Genomic DNA, 16,297 nt, shown 5'->3' on the forward strand with positions numbered 1-16,297 from the left:
GCTTTCTATTTTTCTTCCCCAAGAATATTTTTCCACAGACATGGACATTTTTTTAAGCTCTACTTCGGGTTCCATCTTGCATCGCTCTAGTAATAGAAAAGTTTTCGTTTCGCAAGAATCAACTAGCCTATTAAATTTTCTGTTGAATCACTGCGATGTGTAAATTCCGTTGACTGTCACAAATTACTGGTAGGCTTTTCTGGGATATACGACAACATACAGTACTTTATAACGTCATTAGACTAATACCTGTAGCACCGCGGTGTGAAAATACAGCTTACAGAAGAAAAAAAAAACAATGAAATATGTTCTTTTCTTACAGTACAATCTGTCGCTTCTGACTAAGTAAACTTTAAGAAATATTTTCAGCATCGTTAGCATTAAACGAAAGTTCACACTCTTTTGTATTTCAAACCGGCACCAGCACCTTTTTAAGGTTCTACTCACTCTAGGAGGTCCAATAATTGTTCCATTCCAGTATGTTAAAGACATGTCGTCGTCCATTTCTAAACCCCAGCTTACTGTGCCGTCGCCGCCTTTCTGTCCTTCTTCCAGCTCTTCGAGCAAGCGAAAATTCCGAGGCACTGCTTGTGAAAATAAGCAGGTAGAGAAAAAGAATTTCAACTTGAGAAACCGAAGCATGTGAAAATGCAGATTAACCTCCGAAAGGGCAAACAAGAGACCAGCAAAGACCTAGAACAAATGTCAACTTTCCCTTACCTACGACCGCCATCTTGAATCTCTCTACCACGCCAAATGGAAATCGATGATGAGGGCTTGAGACGAGCTAATTTCCGGGAATAGTCGATTTAGATTCGAGTGGATGTCGAGTTTTACGGAACAAGGCTCGGCTGATGGTCGGCAAAACTCGGAAAACTTTCGGCGCCTGACCGAGTAACCTGGGCTGTTCATTTTCTGAATTCTATTCTTTGGCGGAGGGGCAGGGGTTTCTGATTTTTTCACTTTCTTTTCAAGAAGCCGTGGAAATTAAAATGGAAAATTTCTCAAGAGCAGTCAGTAATAAAAAAGCGTGACCTCCTGTCAGCTATCGTGACCATGGTCAAGGCAACAACAACAAGTGGATTTATTAGACTCATAACAAATTACACTCTAGCTACTGCAAATTACAATAAATTACAACATATTAGGGATGAGATGTGTGTAAAAAGCCGAGTCAGGGGGATAAAGGAACCTTGTGGTTTTCGAGTTACTCGGCCCCATAGCCCTGCCTTTTATATTTTACGTGCAAAACAAGTAAGATGAAGCCAAAGGGACTGATAGAGACAAGTAAATAGCGAGCAAACACAGGGAGACAGACTTCAGGGATTTTCGTTTTAACCCTTCACTCGTTTTGAGATATGGCTGTCATTTGAGTTTACGATGGATTGTTCGCGTGTTTACAGAACCCAAGCGGAATGAACTAATGAAGCATGACATTCCCTTAGCGACCGGCTCTGCTCTAAATCAAAACTCGAAAGGAAACGTCGCTCGTGAGCAGATTTCCCGTGAGGAAAATGACACGTTCGCAAATCCTACGCAGGGAAATCTTTGGACATCTGAAAATAATCTTTTAATAACTTATATCGATCTGTCTGTTCGAACAATAACCACGATTTCCGATCTATAATGCCTAGTAACAAGAGCTCATACAGTACTTTTCCCGTTAATCAGATTATCCCGTAAATGTTCATGAATGTGAACGTGTTGTTTTGAAGGATGGTGTGTTGTGCTAATGTACGGAGTTCCACTTCAAACTCAGAATGATTTGGTTGAAAAACGAGAAGAAACGTTCTATAGCGTTTTCGCTGTTTGACTGACAATAAGATATAAATTAATTCAAATTCAAAAAGTAGCCAAAGCTAGCATTTCTTAGGTGACAATTAACCAATAAATTTAACAGTATCAACATCCTATTTTCTTTTCTATTTGTTTTTTTAAAAGCCCCATCCGCCATTCGCCGTCCGCCGTCCGCCGTCCTCCGTCCTCATCCACCCGTCCGTATCCCCGTTTAATTTACAGAGTCCCGTTTTTTGGGAGTCCAGTTGTCGCTCGTTTGTCTCTCTTTTCGGCGCGCATAAAAAGACGACTTTGGGCAAGTCTAGTCGTCTTTTTATTGTTCGAAGATAAAATTACTAGCGATGAAAAGTGTTTTCGTAAATGTTTTCAAACTGTTTTATTGTGTTGGAAGTAAAAAAGTGTCCGGCAATTTTGTAACATGTATTGCCGGGAAATATTGAAAAATAACTGGACATTCCAGTTTCTGTTCAGACCTCCCCTAATACTGTGAGAAAACAACTCTATTTAAGTTCATAGTTTGCTTCTTATTAGTTCTACTTTAACTGTTTATACCTATGACTAACCAAGGGCAATAGGAAACGTGGGTTTCGACTAAATAAATATTACATTTATCTCAAATAAAGTTGAATTACTCACAATGAAGTAGACTTTTGTCTTTTTTGGTTGTTTCCTCTCATTTATTTATAAATATATATTTTTCAGATCTTTACACCTGCATCATTCGTTTAGTCTTGCTAACCTAGCGTCCTATTCGAATCTCAGGCGCGGACGCTAAGCGTGCGAGCGTAACTGGGTGGGAAACGATTTAACCGTTGCTAGGAGACTTTAGCTACTGGTCAATCACGAAGCAAAAGGATGCGGTATTTATAACATTTTAGTCAGGACTTTTCCAAACAGTACTTGATGCATATCAGTCTCTTCCCAGCTCCAGCGAATGGCTTCAGCATCGAATGAATTTGTTGTTCTATTACGGCATTATAAATTACTTACATTTCTAATAAGCTTAAAGGGATTTAGAAAGTTATATTACAACAATCACTATTGTAAACAAAAAAAAGACAATTTAAATCGAACACTTCCAAAAACCGTCTTTCAAGCGCTGAATCGGAGAACTCCGGCGTATTAAAGCGATAGGAGTTAGTTAGTCGCTCCATGGCACGGTATTCAAAACAAACAACGAAATTATCCGGTGAAAACAGCTTCTAAAGCCTTGGTCAAACGGCGCATGATAGCTGACGATAGTTTACCGTGAGCTTCTAGTGTCAGGCACCTGCCTAGTGTCGATATCGCAAATAAAACTTCGCAGGGATGAATTTTTCGCGGCGAAAGAAAGCAGCTGCCTGCCTTGTTTTCCTTCAGATGTTGGAAGAAGGAACTGAAAATTAATCTTGAGAGCGCTGGTGGAATTAACAGCTGCAGCTGACCGAAGAACTATCATCAACTATCATGCGCGTGGTCAACTGAATTAACGGGAAAAACTGTCATCAACTATCATGAAGAATTTGAACACGCTCAAAGTGAGTGATAGTTGGTCTAGTCGATGATAGCGCATGATAGTTGGTGGTCAAACGAGCGAGCGCGCTTTAACTACCATCGACTATCATCAACTATCATCGACTGCATGTCATGCGCCGTTTGACCAGGGCTTAAGGCCCTGATTATATGAGACCTTTACGAGACTTGAGATCAGCATGAATGTTTACATGAAACATGCAGGAAGTTTTTATTTCTTGTTTTTTGGTATGTTTCATTATTAATGTTAAATGCGGCACTACTAATAGGAATACAGCTGAAAGCGAAAAAAAAAGAAAAGGAGCGAGTTACTCGCAATTCTGAATACAACTTGACAAGATCTCCTTCGAAGTCAAGGCCTCTTCCTTCATATTCTATCTTCGATGCTTCCAGTGCTTCAATGAAATGCTCAACAATCGCATCCTTAAAAATCCAACGGATTTGATTTTCTTTGGACTTTTTTCCTGTGATCCGCCATCTTGGAATGGTCCAACAACACTCCTGTGCATGCTCAAAACAATGATCTCAGACCGGTCTCAAACCAGTTAGTGTTTACATGGTTTTGCTGTCTGTCTTTAGACCGGTCCGAGTCATTCGTGTAGGTTCAGCAACCGGAATGAGTGAAACCGGCATGAGATAATTTTTCAGATTGGCTTCATATAAATAGACTTAACAAGCATGCATCTGTATATATGGAGACCGATCTGAAGTCGTACCGGTTTAAGTTCGTACCGGTCTCATGCATGTAATCAGGGCCTAACTAAACACATATTTCGAACTCGTAGCACCCGGATGTTAACCATCTTGTTTCCAGTTTTCTCGCACCCGAACTTTGTCCGAAACCTCTTCCTTACCAGGCTTCCAGCGCCTTTTTAAACCCCCAGGAGCGGGCTATGCTTCCTTATATGGAGATGTTTGAGTACGGACCCTCGGTTTCCAAGACTTAATGAATGCTTGCTGGTGCATTTCTTGGGGCTATTCTAAAAGAAATAAGTAGGGGGAAATGACCAGAAAATATCAGAGACTACTTCAGTGTGAGGAATTCAACTTTATTTGAGATAAATATAACCTTTCTTTAGTCGAAACCCATTTTTTCTCTAGCCGGCCCATGGATCAACGTATACCTTCTCCTGTCATAAATTCGGTGGGAAACAGGTGGATTATCCTCATGGCAACTGAGCCTTTTTAAGAAAGTGTGTTTTCGAAAATAAAAATGGTTTGTTTGGTGTAAAACAGGTGTTTATCCGTTCCTTACTTAAATATAACGTTTATAATAATCTTTTAACGTTATTTTCTTGTGAAAGTTTGTCATTAACTATAGCTTTAACTCTGTAAAAGTGTTCCTTACAATTTTTATATTCATCATCTTGTTTTAATTTGACCAGATCAGAACCGGAATTGTATTAGAATCTAAGAGAAAGTCATTTCCTTAGAGCTAACGTTGTAAACAAAGATATGTTAATCACGGAACCACGCAAGCGTACTTCGCTTGACAGGTGTTAGATGATGGATGATAGGAAAATAAAAAGAGGTGTACGACAGTTTTCAGTCAGAGACAGAGAGTCACAGTTTGGTGAAAGATGAACTTTACAGAGTAAAGGACGATCACAGTTAAGAGTATTGGAATGGTTCTATTCCCCAAGAAGCCCTCCAACATTACGCGAAGTCTACCATTTGTCGCGTTTAAGGCGAAGTGATCCGCATCACGCGTGTTTGGATTTTAATTGAAGACACTGTACGACGAGCAAGGATCGTTTCGTAGAAGCAAGGTATGTAATTTTTATTAAAAATTTTCCAGTATTTGTACCACTTAAACCCGCGATCGTAAATATTCCCAGCAAACTGTCATTTGCGCCGTGACCGCTATTACGCAAGATGAGGGTCACCCCAGTGTAATAACCACAGCTGACATCACTAGTATACTGACATTTAAATCACCAGACAAGCACTGTATACTCACTGTATACTAAAGGTGGAAACAGTAGAGACGGTAGAAACGGTGTAAACAGTAGAAACGATGTCTCGGTCATTCGCCTTTTCCTTCAATTTCATTTTCCTTTTGAGCTGATTTATTGCCTTTTTAGCGAGGATTTTGGGAGCTTGGATGTAAGTGTCGGAGATGGAAGCTGAATATTTGACCTCCGTTATTCATTCCTCGCGAAGCGAGGTTAATAAATTTGTCGGGCCGAGCCGGCCCGAGCGGAGCTAAGCCGCGTGAATTCGAGCGAAAAATATATTTATATATTTCGTTGAAGGTGTCCGCACTGTTGCCTAGCAACAGTGAAAAACAAAGTATGAATGACGTCAGACTGTCTGGCGTCGTCTGGAGCAAAATTTGCATACATCGGGAAAGCTTGCGTGCCGGGTCAAATTTCAACTGCAATGTTCATCAATATTCACTGGATACAGAACTATCTCTCCAGAATCTTTTCCCTTTCTTCCAGAAATCTTCTTTTGTGAAAGATTACATTGAAGAAATAATACGTTTTGTGGCCGCAGTAAAATAATTTTCCGTGGGAAATAAATTAATCGAACACGACAGCGCTTCACGCACGTTGTTCATGTCGTCGCGTCAGAAATAGATTTTCAACCCCAAACTAGCCTGTGGAACCTCGAAAAGACCATGCTCATAAAAATAGTTGCTATGTTCAGAAACCTTTTAATCTCCTCATTTGATGCTACAATACGAGTAAAGAGGGCTTTCCACCCAGCCCCAGCTTCGCGAGGTTTTGCGAGTCACGTATTTCTAGTTATTCTTTGAATATTTCTGCCAATTATTCATTATTCTTTTAAGTTCTTGTTGGTTATTCATTATTCATAATCGCTTTAGGGTGCAAAGGATTGCCCCATACCATTTCTTCAGTTTTCGCTGGTAGTGATATATATATTTTTCTTGATGTTCTAATTCTTTCAGCACTGTTAAAATATCTGGGTTCAAACATAGTTTCGATTACCTAAGTCCTTATGCTTTGCTAAAAAAAACCGTTACAACACGATTAGTTAACCCCGTTTCCATGGCAACCAGTAGATGATACATCTGCTGATTCCTTTACTCCTAGCAAGTTTCAATACGGGTTTGTCCGAATTTTGCGTGGTGCTTTACGACCGAAGAAATTGGCGCCAAAACAGGTTGCCGTGTTTTCACTGGAATCACTTCGTGCTTCGCTGGCTTCGGTATTTATCGCACAACTTCTGCTGCTGTTTCTGTTCTGTGTTAATTCACTATTGCTGTTGTACAACATGATTGACGGAGGTGCGGGACAAGCAGTTCAACAGGCCCCGTAATCTTTCACTGGAAATAAGGGACCGAAGTTCAATGCTCAACAAGAAAATCGACTGGAAGCGCTGAAATGTTTCAAGAAGAAGTGTGGCTACATTCTTAAAAGAATCCTGGTGAATATTTCTAACGAACGGAAATATATTCTGGTACAAGATTGGCTCGGACCTGAAGGCCAAATGATCTATGATAGTCTCGACGTACGATTGGTCCGAAGACGAAGATGTAAATGACTACGATCTGTTGTGGACGAAACTGGAGCGCGCGGTAAGCAGTGAATGTAATGAAATTGTTGCTGCTGAGAAATTCAAAGACTGGGTGCAAAAACCGGCAGAGATAATTACTGCATTTATCACTGATTTGACGCTCTTGGTTAAAGACTGTAACTATACCGACGAAGATAGACAAACGAGAGACCAGTTTGTGTGTGGAATTGCTGATGATGAATTTAAGAAAATATTACTAGATAAAGGAAATGCTCTCACACGAATTGATGCTACAACAATTGGCAAAGCCTATGAAAACACGAAACAGGAGGTTCAAGAATGCTGCTCAAAACAGCTGGTCAAAGAGAGCATCAAAGCTGTGTCTAAGGAGAAGCCAAAGAAAGTCCTTATGTGTAATTACTGTGCTAATAATAAAGGGTGGCCATAGCTTTTCAGACAAAAAAATCTGCCCTGCCTGGGGTGCAGTGTAATTACTGTGCTAATAAGAAGGGTGGCCATAGCTTTTCAGACAAAAAAATCTGCCCTGCATGGGGTGCAGTGTGCCGAAAATGCAAAACCAAAAATCATATTCAAGATTCAAAGGAATGTAAACAGCGAGACAAGGCCGTCAGACAAATCGCCAACAATCAAGATCATAAAGGAAACCATTTGTGTTGAAAGTAGAAGAGGATGATGAAGAAAACTGCTATGAAGTTGTGGACAAAATTTGTGTCCTAAATCAACGCTCTGATTATAGGAAAGCTTTTGCAAACCTGCCGCTATCAAAGAACAAAATTCCTGTGACTTTACAGATAGACTCTGGTTCTACCTGTAGTATCCTTCCTGTCAATGTGTACAAAGGCATCAGTGGCGATCATGACTTAAAGGACCTAAACACCACAATTAGGCCTGTCCTTTCCCTGTATGATGAAGAAACCAAGATGCAGACCCTGGGAACAAGAAAAGTCTTTCCATTTAACCCTGCAACCAAAGAAGAAGAAGAAGAAGAAGAAGAAGCAACAATTCAGTTCAAAATTGTTGACAAGGACTTGACACCTCTACTTTTATCTCACTCTGAATCACTCAAACCTCTTGAACTCTTGCGAGAAAACATTGCTTTAGTGGTACGTGCCAAACCAAGTGTCTCTTCAACAGCCACAGATGTGCTGACGCCACACACCATGGACACCATTCTCCTCACAAAACTGCTACCCGAGATGGGTGAACGCTCCCACCATCGTGAACCAACCTTCTGCTAAGAATGGCATAAGACTCTGTATAGACAGCAGACCTCTAAACACTGCACTGAAACGCTCTGAATACCCAATTCCGACTATTGAGACTTTGCTTACTCAAATAAGCAAGGCTAAGGTGTTCACCCTGGCTGATATTAAGTCTGCTTTCTGGCATGTACCACTAGACACAGAGAGTTCCTTGCTGACCACATTTAATACCCCTCTTGGAAGAACGAAATGGAACAGAATGCCCATTGGTATCAGTGTTGCGCCAGAAGAATTCCAAAGAAGAATAGATCAGAATCTGGAGGGCCTGGAAAGGGTAAAAGCAATTGCTGACGACATCTTAGTCTGGGGTACCGGTAACACATACGAGGAGGCAATAGCCGACCACGATAAACGCCTGATAGCTTTGTTGAAGAGATGTCAACAAAAGAATATCAAACTCAACAAGGAGAAATTCCAGCTGAAGAAGACAGAATTGACATACATGGGCGTGGTACTCACAGACAAAGGAGTCAAACTTGACCCAAAAAAGCAAGATTGCATCCAGGTCTATGCGCGCCTGCTCCAACCGACAAAGAAGAAGTGAGAAGATTCCTAGGTGTTGTAACCTACCTTTCACGGTTCTCTGAAGACCTGTCAACCGAGTCAGAACCACTAAGAACATTGCTGAAGAAAGACACTGTGTTTATCTGGGAACAAAATGAGCAGAAAGCTTTTGACGAAATAAAAGCTCTCATTTCCACTGCACCACGGCCGAGATCGTCAAAGTTCAATTTGATGCCTCATCCCACGGATTAGGAGCCTGTCTTATGCAAGGTGGTCAGCCTATACAGTACGCCTCAAGAGCACTCACCGAAACTGAAAAACGTTACAGCCAAATCGAGAAAGAGATGCTGAGCATTGTATACGGCCTCACAACTTCAGAGAATGCTCTGCCGAATCATGGGATATGACTTGGAATTCAAGTACAAGGGAAAGACCTCCTTCTTGCTGACGCTCTTAGCAGGTCCCCAAAAATGAACCAGAACCGCAGCAAGATTGAACAAGAGATTGAAACCACCCGACTGCTAACTGAAGATTCACGTGACAAGCTCTTTAAGTGAGATTGCAGAAGAAACAGCCAAAGATGATGTTCTACAGTCAGTAATTCACCACATCTCCGAAGGCTGGAAAACGCGCAAGCAACACATTCCTATTAAAATACTACTATTTGGTCTGTCAGAGATGAACTGTCGTTTTGTGATCGGATTGTTTACAGGGGTGACCGTCTCGTAATCCCAGCTGCTCTGCGCAAGTCACTGCACCAAGCACACATGGGTATACACAGTCTTAGATGTGCTAGAAGATCCGCATGGTGGCCAGGAATGAACGTTCAATTGAAACAGTTCATTGCTTCATGTGAAGCCTGCAACACATTTCAGACAAAAAACCAAAAGGAAACTCTACGGAGTCATGAGATTCCAAACGGACCTTGGTCCAAAGTTGCCTCTGACATTTTCGAATGGAACAAAGAATACTATCTAGTATTAGTTGACTATTACAGCGATTGGATTGACTTTGACCTGATGAATAACCAAACCGCTGCTGAAATAATTGATCTGATACAAAAGCAGTTTGCTAGATAGGGAATACCCGATGAAATTCTAACAGACTCTGGTGCGATTTACGACTCAGCTGAATTCTCACAAGTCTGTCAACGGAAGAAAATCGGCAAGCACACCAAATCTTCCCCACAACACCACCAAAGTAATGGCAAAGCAGAGTCGGCGGTGAAGATTGCAAAATCAGTGTTGCGAAAATCTCAAGCTTCTGCTTTGAATCCATATGAAGCATTACTTGATCAGCACAACACACCCACAGTTGGCATGACCACATCTCCAAGCTAAGCCTCCAAGCCATAGACTCCTCAATCGCGAGCAAGAACTGAAATCCCTATGAAAGGAACACTATTGGTACCAAACATTGGGGAGAATGTGTTGGAAGAGAAGGCCATCAAAACCAAGAAATCTGAGATCTACTATGACCGGAACGCCAAAGATTTGAGTGAATTAAAACCTGGAGACGCCATACGAGTCAAGCCTGAGGGACTAGTCAATTGTCAGTTGTCATTGTCTTGCTTCGACGATAAAAGATATATCCTAAATAACGGTACAAGCAGCTTCGCATATAACCTGCGAACGCAGACGCATTTCCGGCTGTCGAGATGCGTTCGCAGGCTACTTCGCATATGAACATTATAAAATCTAAAAAGATATGACGTCACGACACACCTGTGTCGGTCTACACAAAACCCAAAAATTTGATTACTCATGTTCTCGGAAAAGTCCCTGTGCTATGACATCATAGACTTCATGTTTTACCGAGAATAATGTCCTGTTTTTCTAAGAATGTCACGCTATGTTAAGTTTTCCTGTTTCATTCGCTTATGTAAATATTTAAACGCACTTGATTTTCAGTTTCCATCAAATATACAATGGCTTGGTTTAAGGGAAATTTCAAATCTGCGCTAGAACCGCCATTCTCTATACTACTTCCCTTAGCTGTTGAATACTCTTTACGCTCATAATATTACAACACTCACGCAAAGGTCACGGTCTATAGCTCTGATGGAGCTTAGGTAACCTCTGGTGTGTTGTGGTGAATAGTAGTGCACAGTCGGCTCTCTACCATCTTGAGACAGCAAACTTCCGCTTGGCGTCGGCTGCAGGGCATAACTAGCATAAAACTAGGATATATTTGACTCGCATAAAACTAGGATATTTGTAACGGGATTCTGCGTTGGATTTGTTGCCGCTCGATCATTTTGAGTTCGGATTTTTTGCTCCTCAGAAGGGCCTTCCGAACTGGACTGTGACGCCGTGTCTTTCTCGTAGGAGTAGGAAGCGATAACACGCTAAAGTGGCCTCAGATTAGCAAAAGAAGCAAGCAGACAATAATCAATACGCCGTAGAAGCAAGGTACGTCATTTTTATTAAGAATTTTACAGTATTTATAATAATAATAATAATAATAATAATAATAATAATAATAATAATAATAATAGTAATAATAATAATTTATTTATTTATTTACTTCTATTGCGCTAACATAGTAAGATGCTCACACGCGCATCAAACACTTTAAAGTGATAATACTAACCACCTGATCCCGCGATCCCGCGATCTCATATTTGCACCGTGAACGCGATTACGCAGTCGATGATCATCGCTCACAAGTCACAACTTGAACTTGGGCCGCCTGTGGTTATTTTACGCCCCTGAAACGTCGAGAGAAATGGCCGAATTGGGTAGGGAATCATCAAGTTTTGTTTCGAGTTCGAGTTGGATTTGTTGAAGTCAATGATTAAGCCAATAATTAGCAATATTAAAAATCCGAGATTAGTCAACGTTACTTCCTTGGTATGTGTTCATAACTGTATCAATCTCTGATTATTCAAATCAATAGATCGTTAGCTGATAATATAATTTTTGCTTTTTCATTTCGGTACTTCTGCAACGCGCGCAAACATGCTTTTCTCTCAAGACAAAGGTTTAAGGCAAAACCAAAGATATGCATGTACCTGTGTTGCTAGTAGAAACTATATAGGCTTTTTCTGTTTGGAGTTACTGCTGCGCTCACTTGGATACCTAACGGAAATCGAACCTATGCAAATATTCATCCGCAAACAAGCTATTTTTGTTGGGGGTGGGAGTTAGGTGGGTGGTGGAGGGGGGGAAGGGCGGTAGGGACGATACCACTTCCCCGGTAAGTGCTTTATCGAAGGCCAAGACAATGTTAAAGAATTAAATGTTATCTAAAGGAAATATACGGGGCTATAACGTCCTCGTTTCGAAACGTTGAGGCAACATTTCACAGAACGAGATAAAGTTTAAAAACTCTAATATTATTGGAAAATCTGAGGCGATTGACCCTCAGACAGTCGCACGTGAACGAAGGCAACAGAAAGAAGTTAATTAACTAACTGCTTCAAACTTTAACTATCTAAGTTAAAATGATTTTATCTTCTAAAAATTTTTAGGTAATATTATAGAACATAATATTGTTATTATAAATTGAACTGTTGCGTTTTCGGGATAATTATCAATCAATTAGCGTCACGCCACTTTCACTTTCGAATCCGGCCACTTTCTGAACAGAGATCAGTGAAAATTGGTTTTGTTGTTGTTGTTGTTGTTGTTGTACACCACTTATAGATCGTTGGATCATGGTTAGTATCTACATTTTGCAGAAAAAAAAAAATAATCGTATACATGCTATCCTTCATTTGTGGAAGGAGGGTGATGGGTGTTCCCATGTGAAAGGGGCGAGGATGCTCGTCGTCTCGCTTACGGGTGTAAAATCACGGATTTTGGTCTTACTTAAGACGAAGCGCAAATCTTTCTCGCTGTAATTTGGGGTTGCACGTGAAGATACAAACCACAGAAATAAAACGCCATGATACCCCTCGAATAAATAAATAAAGCTCGAGCCTCACCCAGTTTGGGCTCTTTTAATTCAGTTTTAAATTTGGGAGCATCCACGCTCCTTTCACATGGGAGTACTTCGAGCGGGCGCCTTCGCGTTTGAAAATACCGAAGAATTTTATTTATTTATTTATTTATTTATTTATTTAATTATTTATTTATTTATATATTTATTGTATTTTTATAGTAGTCCAACTCGAAATCCAACTCGAAGTCCAACTCGAACTCGAATCCCAACTCGATGATTCCGGATTCCGTTAAAGGCTGTATGTTGTATGTGATAATGGAATGATCAACAGTTGTTAATGCTGTGATCACAAGCGTGATCACACCAGTGATTACAGTACAGTCGAACCTCCACTAACGGCCACCTCTCCACAACGGCCACCTCTCTACAACGGCCACATTTTTTTGTCCCGGCGGACAGTCCATACATTAGCTCTTCTTTAAACCTCTCTATAACGGCCACCTCTCTACAACGGAAACGGCCACTAAAGTGCGTCCCCGGCCAACTGCCAAAATAACCTCTAGACAACGGCCAGTACAATTCTTTTTTGTAAAAACCTTTTTTTTTTATAAACTGATGCTGTAATCGACATTTGTCCTCGGAACATTACGTTTCTGTATCCATTTTAATGATATACGTATTTTGGTTGAGTTCCATTTATATGCTGAAGTAAGCATAAATTGTCTACAATAATATAGCGAATGTTGCGAACCTTGCTCGTTTCGTCTTCGTCATTTTGATTCAAAACATTTTTTACGTCTTATTGTGTATTTTATCTGTATATATCTTATTTAATGTACTGGCTACAGCAAGCATGAACTTGGCACAATGAACATGTTGTACTTCCCGAAAACAAAAGGTGTCATATTATACCCCTACCTCCCCATAACGGCCACCTCTCCACAACGGCCACTTTTTTCTGTCCCCAAGGTGGCCGTTGTGGAGAGGTTCAACTGTACTAACATTACGTGTGATCACAACCTGTAATCAACTTGGCATCACATCCATGATCACATCTGTGATAACATGTAAACGTTTTTACGTGTGATCACGGTGTGATCACAATGTATTTTTACTGTAAAGCAGATCACACGCAATGGAGGAAGATAATGAAGAAACAAAAGGACTTACTGAAGAAAAACTTCTAAGATTTACTACGGATCATTTGTCAAAGAACCAGCCCAAAAATCCCAGCGAACGCAAAGATCACACATCTATCAAAAAAGTGAAGGTAAGTTATGGAACATGCAAGTCGTTTATTTGTTCAGTTTCGTTTCCTTGATATGAATTTGACTATCATCTAGCTCAGTCTGCAATTGTTATTGTAACCTGCGTGTCTCACTGCCTTTTTTTTTTTTTTCTCTGATTAATCATAGTTTAATAAACGCAATAAGAAAGAGGCGGTCGAAAAGTCATTCAGTCAAAAACTCCAAACTTCCCTCTGGGATGGCGAAGGAGTTGGTAGCAAACAAGCAACTGGTAGCCAGAAACTCCGAAGTCAGACACGTGGGGCAGCTGTTACGGGTATTGATATGCACGCGCGTCTAAAAGAATTTATAAAGAAAAGGCAAAGGAAAGAAAACACTGACGCTGATGACCTAAAACGAGCAAAAGAGCTTGCTAGAAAAATAGAGGAAGGATTTGATTGCAAAATTGTGGATTCCGAGGTTAGAATACTAGGTTTTGCCAGCAATGCACAAATAAAAGATTTCTGGAGCGGACAGATCGATGCTATTGGCCAGATGACTAAAGACGGAAGAGTTATAGTTATTGAACTAGCGACATACACGGGTGATGATCCTGAAAAGTCGTTTTGGAATTCACCAAGTAATTATGGAAATAAACTGCATCAGACCTTTGTCTACAAGACACTTCTTGATGTTTATTTGAGCGATTTCTTTAAGGACATAAAGATACCTCCAGTGGGTATAATGATCGTGGCTATGAGACAAAACACTAATGACATTGATGCACGCTTATGCTTGGATTTTGAACAGCTACGGAATGAGGTTTTTTTCGAGAAAATCGAAAAATTTACTTGGCTTATCCATTCATCCAGTCAAGAAGAACAGAACAAGGTACGTATTTATTACCAAAACACACTTTGTTGTAGTTGAGAGTATAGCCAGTTATTGTTGAGATCATATGCTGCCACCATCTTGGATGGTATTGGCGAACGCAACCTGACTCATCCCCCACGCTATGTATACAACCTGACACGGGCCCCACTTGGTAGTTTTAGCGATCTACTTTTACTTCTACTACGCTGAAAACTCTGCGGACACGACTCTCAGTGAGAACTGAATTGAACAGGAATATAATGCCCGCGAATTAGAGAAGAGAATTAATGCCCCTTTAAATTGGAGCAACTCTTGGTATCGTGATCATAGTGACGAGTGGGTTCGACAGCGCTTAGCTTCTTGGCTTTCTCTCTTCCACTTTTAAGCTCTAACAAGGAGATTTCAAGGTATCACGAATGAAGAACCGATCAAGAAAGTGAACCGTTTCATAGTGCGAACACAAGAAAAGTCCGCTAGGTCGTCAACGGTGACATCACCATTGTGTTAAGCCGACGATCAGCCGACAAAATACGACCTCGCTGCCAAGAAGGAGGACCAAAAATTACTTTTCAACTTATGATATCTCTAAAACGTCGGGACATGTTTATTTCGATCTTTATGTAAATTTATCACTAAAAGTCGCTAAAATGCTGGGAGGTAGATTAAAATTTTGTTGTTTATTTTTATCTTTGCCGCAGACGAAAACAGAAGGGAAACTGAAGGAGGATCAAGACGCCATAAGGAAGACAGTGGAGAACAGAATGACTGAAAGTGACGCCAAAAATCTGCTGGTAATAACACTGTCTGTGTTGGGCGTTTTGGATGTAAGTATAACGTTGAGGTATTGCTTATGCAAGTTGATTGTAGAGCCAAGCTAGAATAGATACTCGGCCGAATTAATTGTACGTTACAAACTGAACTCATTACCTGTATCCAAATTTCGTAAGCAAATTTTTCGTTTACTGAGTTCATAAGTAGTATCTCAGGCACATAGCTAGGGGCCCTCAAATATATTATCTCACAAAAAAAGTATAGTAAAAGATTGATCCCCTTTGCTGTAGTTCGCATCTATTCTACGAGCAGCGACCATTTTGAAAATATTCAGGCTAGGACAAAAGTCTATCAAGTCGAATAGGAAACCTAGTTATAAGTTTCACAAAATTCTCCTGGAACAACAGGAGAAAGGTTTCATGTAACGCTCTCAAAGGGAGAACGAACTACCACCGCTTATCAGCTTCAAGCTCAAGTTTTCCAGGAGACAGAGAAAAATCTTGAAAAAAATCCGAATTTCGTAAAGCTTCGTAAGTTACAACGATCTCCATGGCTAGTAAACTTTTGACCATCTATAGCCCAAGACAGTTGTTCACGGACAACAAAACTGAACTTTTATTTAACTCTAGGGAGCAAAGTTGAACGATCAGTTTGGTTTTCTTCTGCTCCGCGCTAAAAGAATTACAGAAACGGTGACAAATCATCCTAAGGGAAATGGTATTTCATTTAGTTTTCAACCGTTAGTGAACCAGTTTTACCTTGCATTTTACTATAGTGAATATTCCATAAGTGTCGCTATTATTGATGTTGCAACCTTCATACACATCCGTTCATGCTGAGAGTGTGCTTACTCTGCTGTCTGAGAATGATCGTGCCCTGGTGCGCAAATACTTGCCGCAATTGCTTGACAGGTTAGATTTGAACATTGTATCATGTAATATTAACCTATTCCGATGAGTATAC

The 16,297-nt window shown here is 40.4% G+C and overlaps 2 protein-coding genes across 5 annotated transcripts in view; one reads left to right on the forward strand and one right to left on the reverse strand.

Annotated features, from left to right (window-relative positions):
- LOC146460856 (ubiquitin-conjugating enzyme E2 variant 2-like) overlaps positions 1 to 849 on the reverse strand; it is a 12,770-nt gene extending 11,921 nt beyond the window's left edge. Inside the window, exons 1-2 of one of the 2 annotated variants that reach the window (XM_085087581.1) lie at positions 721 to 849; positions 448 to 587 (exon numbers count right to left, since the gene is read on the reverse strand). In XM_085087581.1, coding sequence (XP_084943707.1) covers positions 448 to 587; positions 721 to 733 — 153 coding nt within the window. In that variant the 5' untranslated portion in view covers positions 734 to 849. The remainder of the gene's footprint in view (positions 1 to 447; positions 588 to 720) is intronic. The other variant, XM_085087582.1, reaches the window with a different exon arrangement.
- Positions 850 to 4,355: 3,506 nt separating this feature from the next.
- LOC146460857 (uncharacterized) overlaps positions 4,356 to 16,297 on the forward strand; it is a 47,584-nt gene continuing 35,642 nt past the window's right edge. The window contains exons 1-6 of one of the 3 annotated variants that reach the window (XM_085087810.1): positions 4,356 to 5,078; positions 10,863 to 10,990; positions 13,590 to 13,734; positions 13,880 to 14,581; positions 15,262 to 15,387; positions 16,148 to 16,245. In XM_085087810.1, coding sequence (XP_084943936.1) covers positions 13,600 to 13,734; positions 13,880 to 14,581; positions 15,262 to 15,387; positions 16,148 to 16,245 — 1,061 coding nt within the window. In that variant the 5' untranslated portion in view covers positions 4,356 to 5,078; positions 10,863 to 10,990; positions 13,590 to 13,599. Of the gene's footprint in view, positions 5,079 to 10,531; positions 10,991 to 13,586; positions 13,735 to 13,879; positions 14,582 to 15,261; positions 15,388 to 16,147; positions 16,246 to 16,297 lie in introns of those variants that run through there. The other 2 variants (XM_085087809.1, XM_085087811.1) reach the window with 2 other exon arrangements.

Source organism: Pavona decussata, unplaced genomic scaffold, assembly GCF_977016875.1.
Source record: "Pavona decussata unplaced genomic scaffold, jaPavDecu1.1 SCAFFOLD_207, whole genome shotgun sequence".
Taxonomy (NCBI): Eukaryota; Metazoa; Cnidaria; class Anthozoa; order Scleractinia; family Agariciidae; genus Pavona; species Pavona decussata.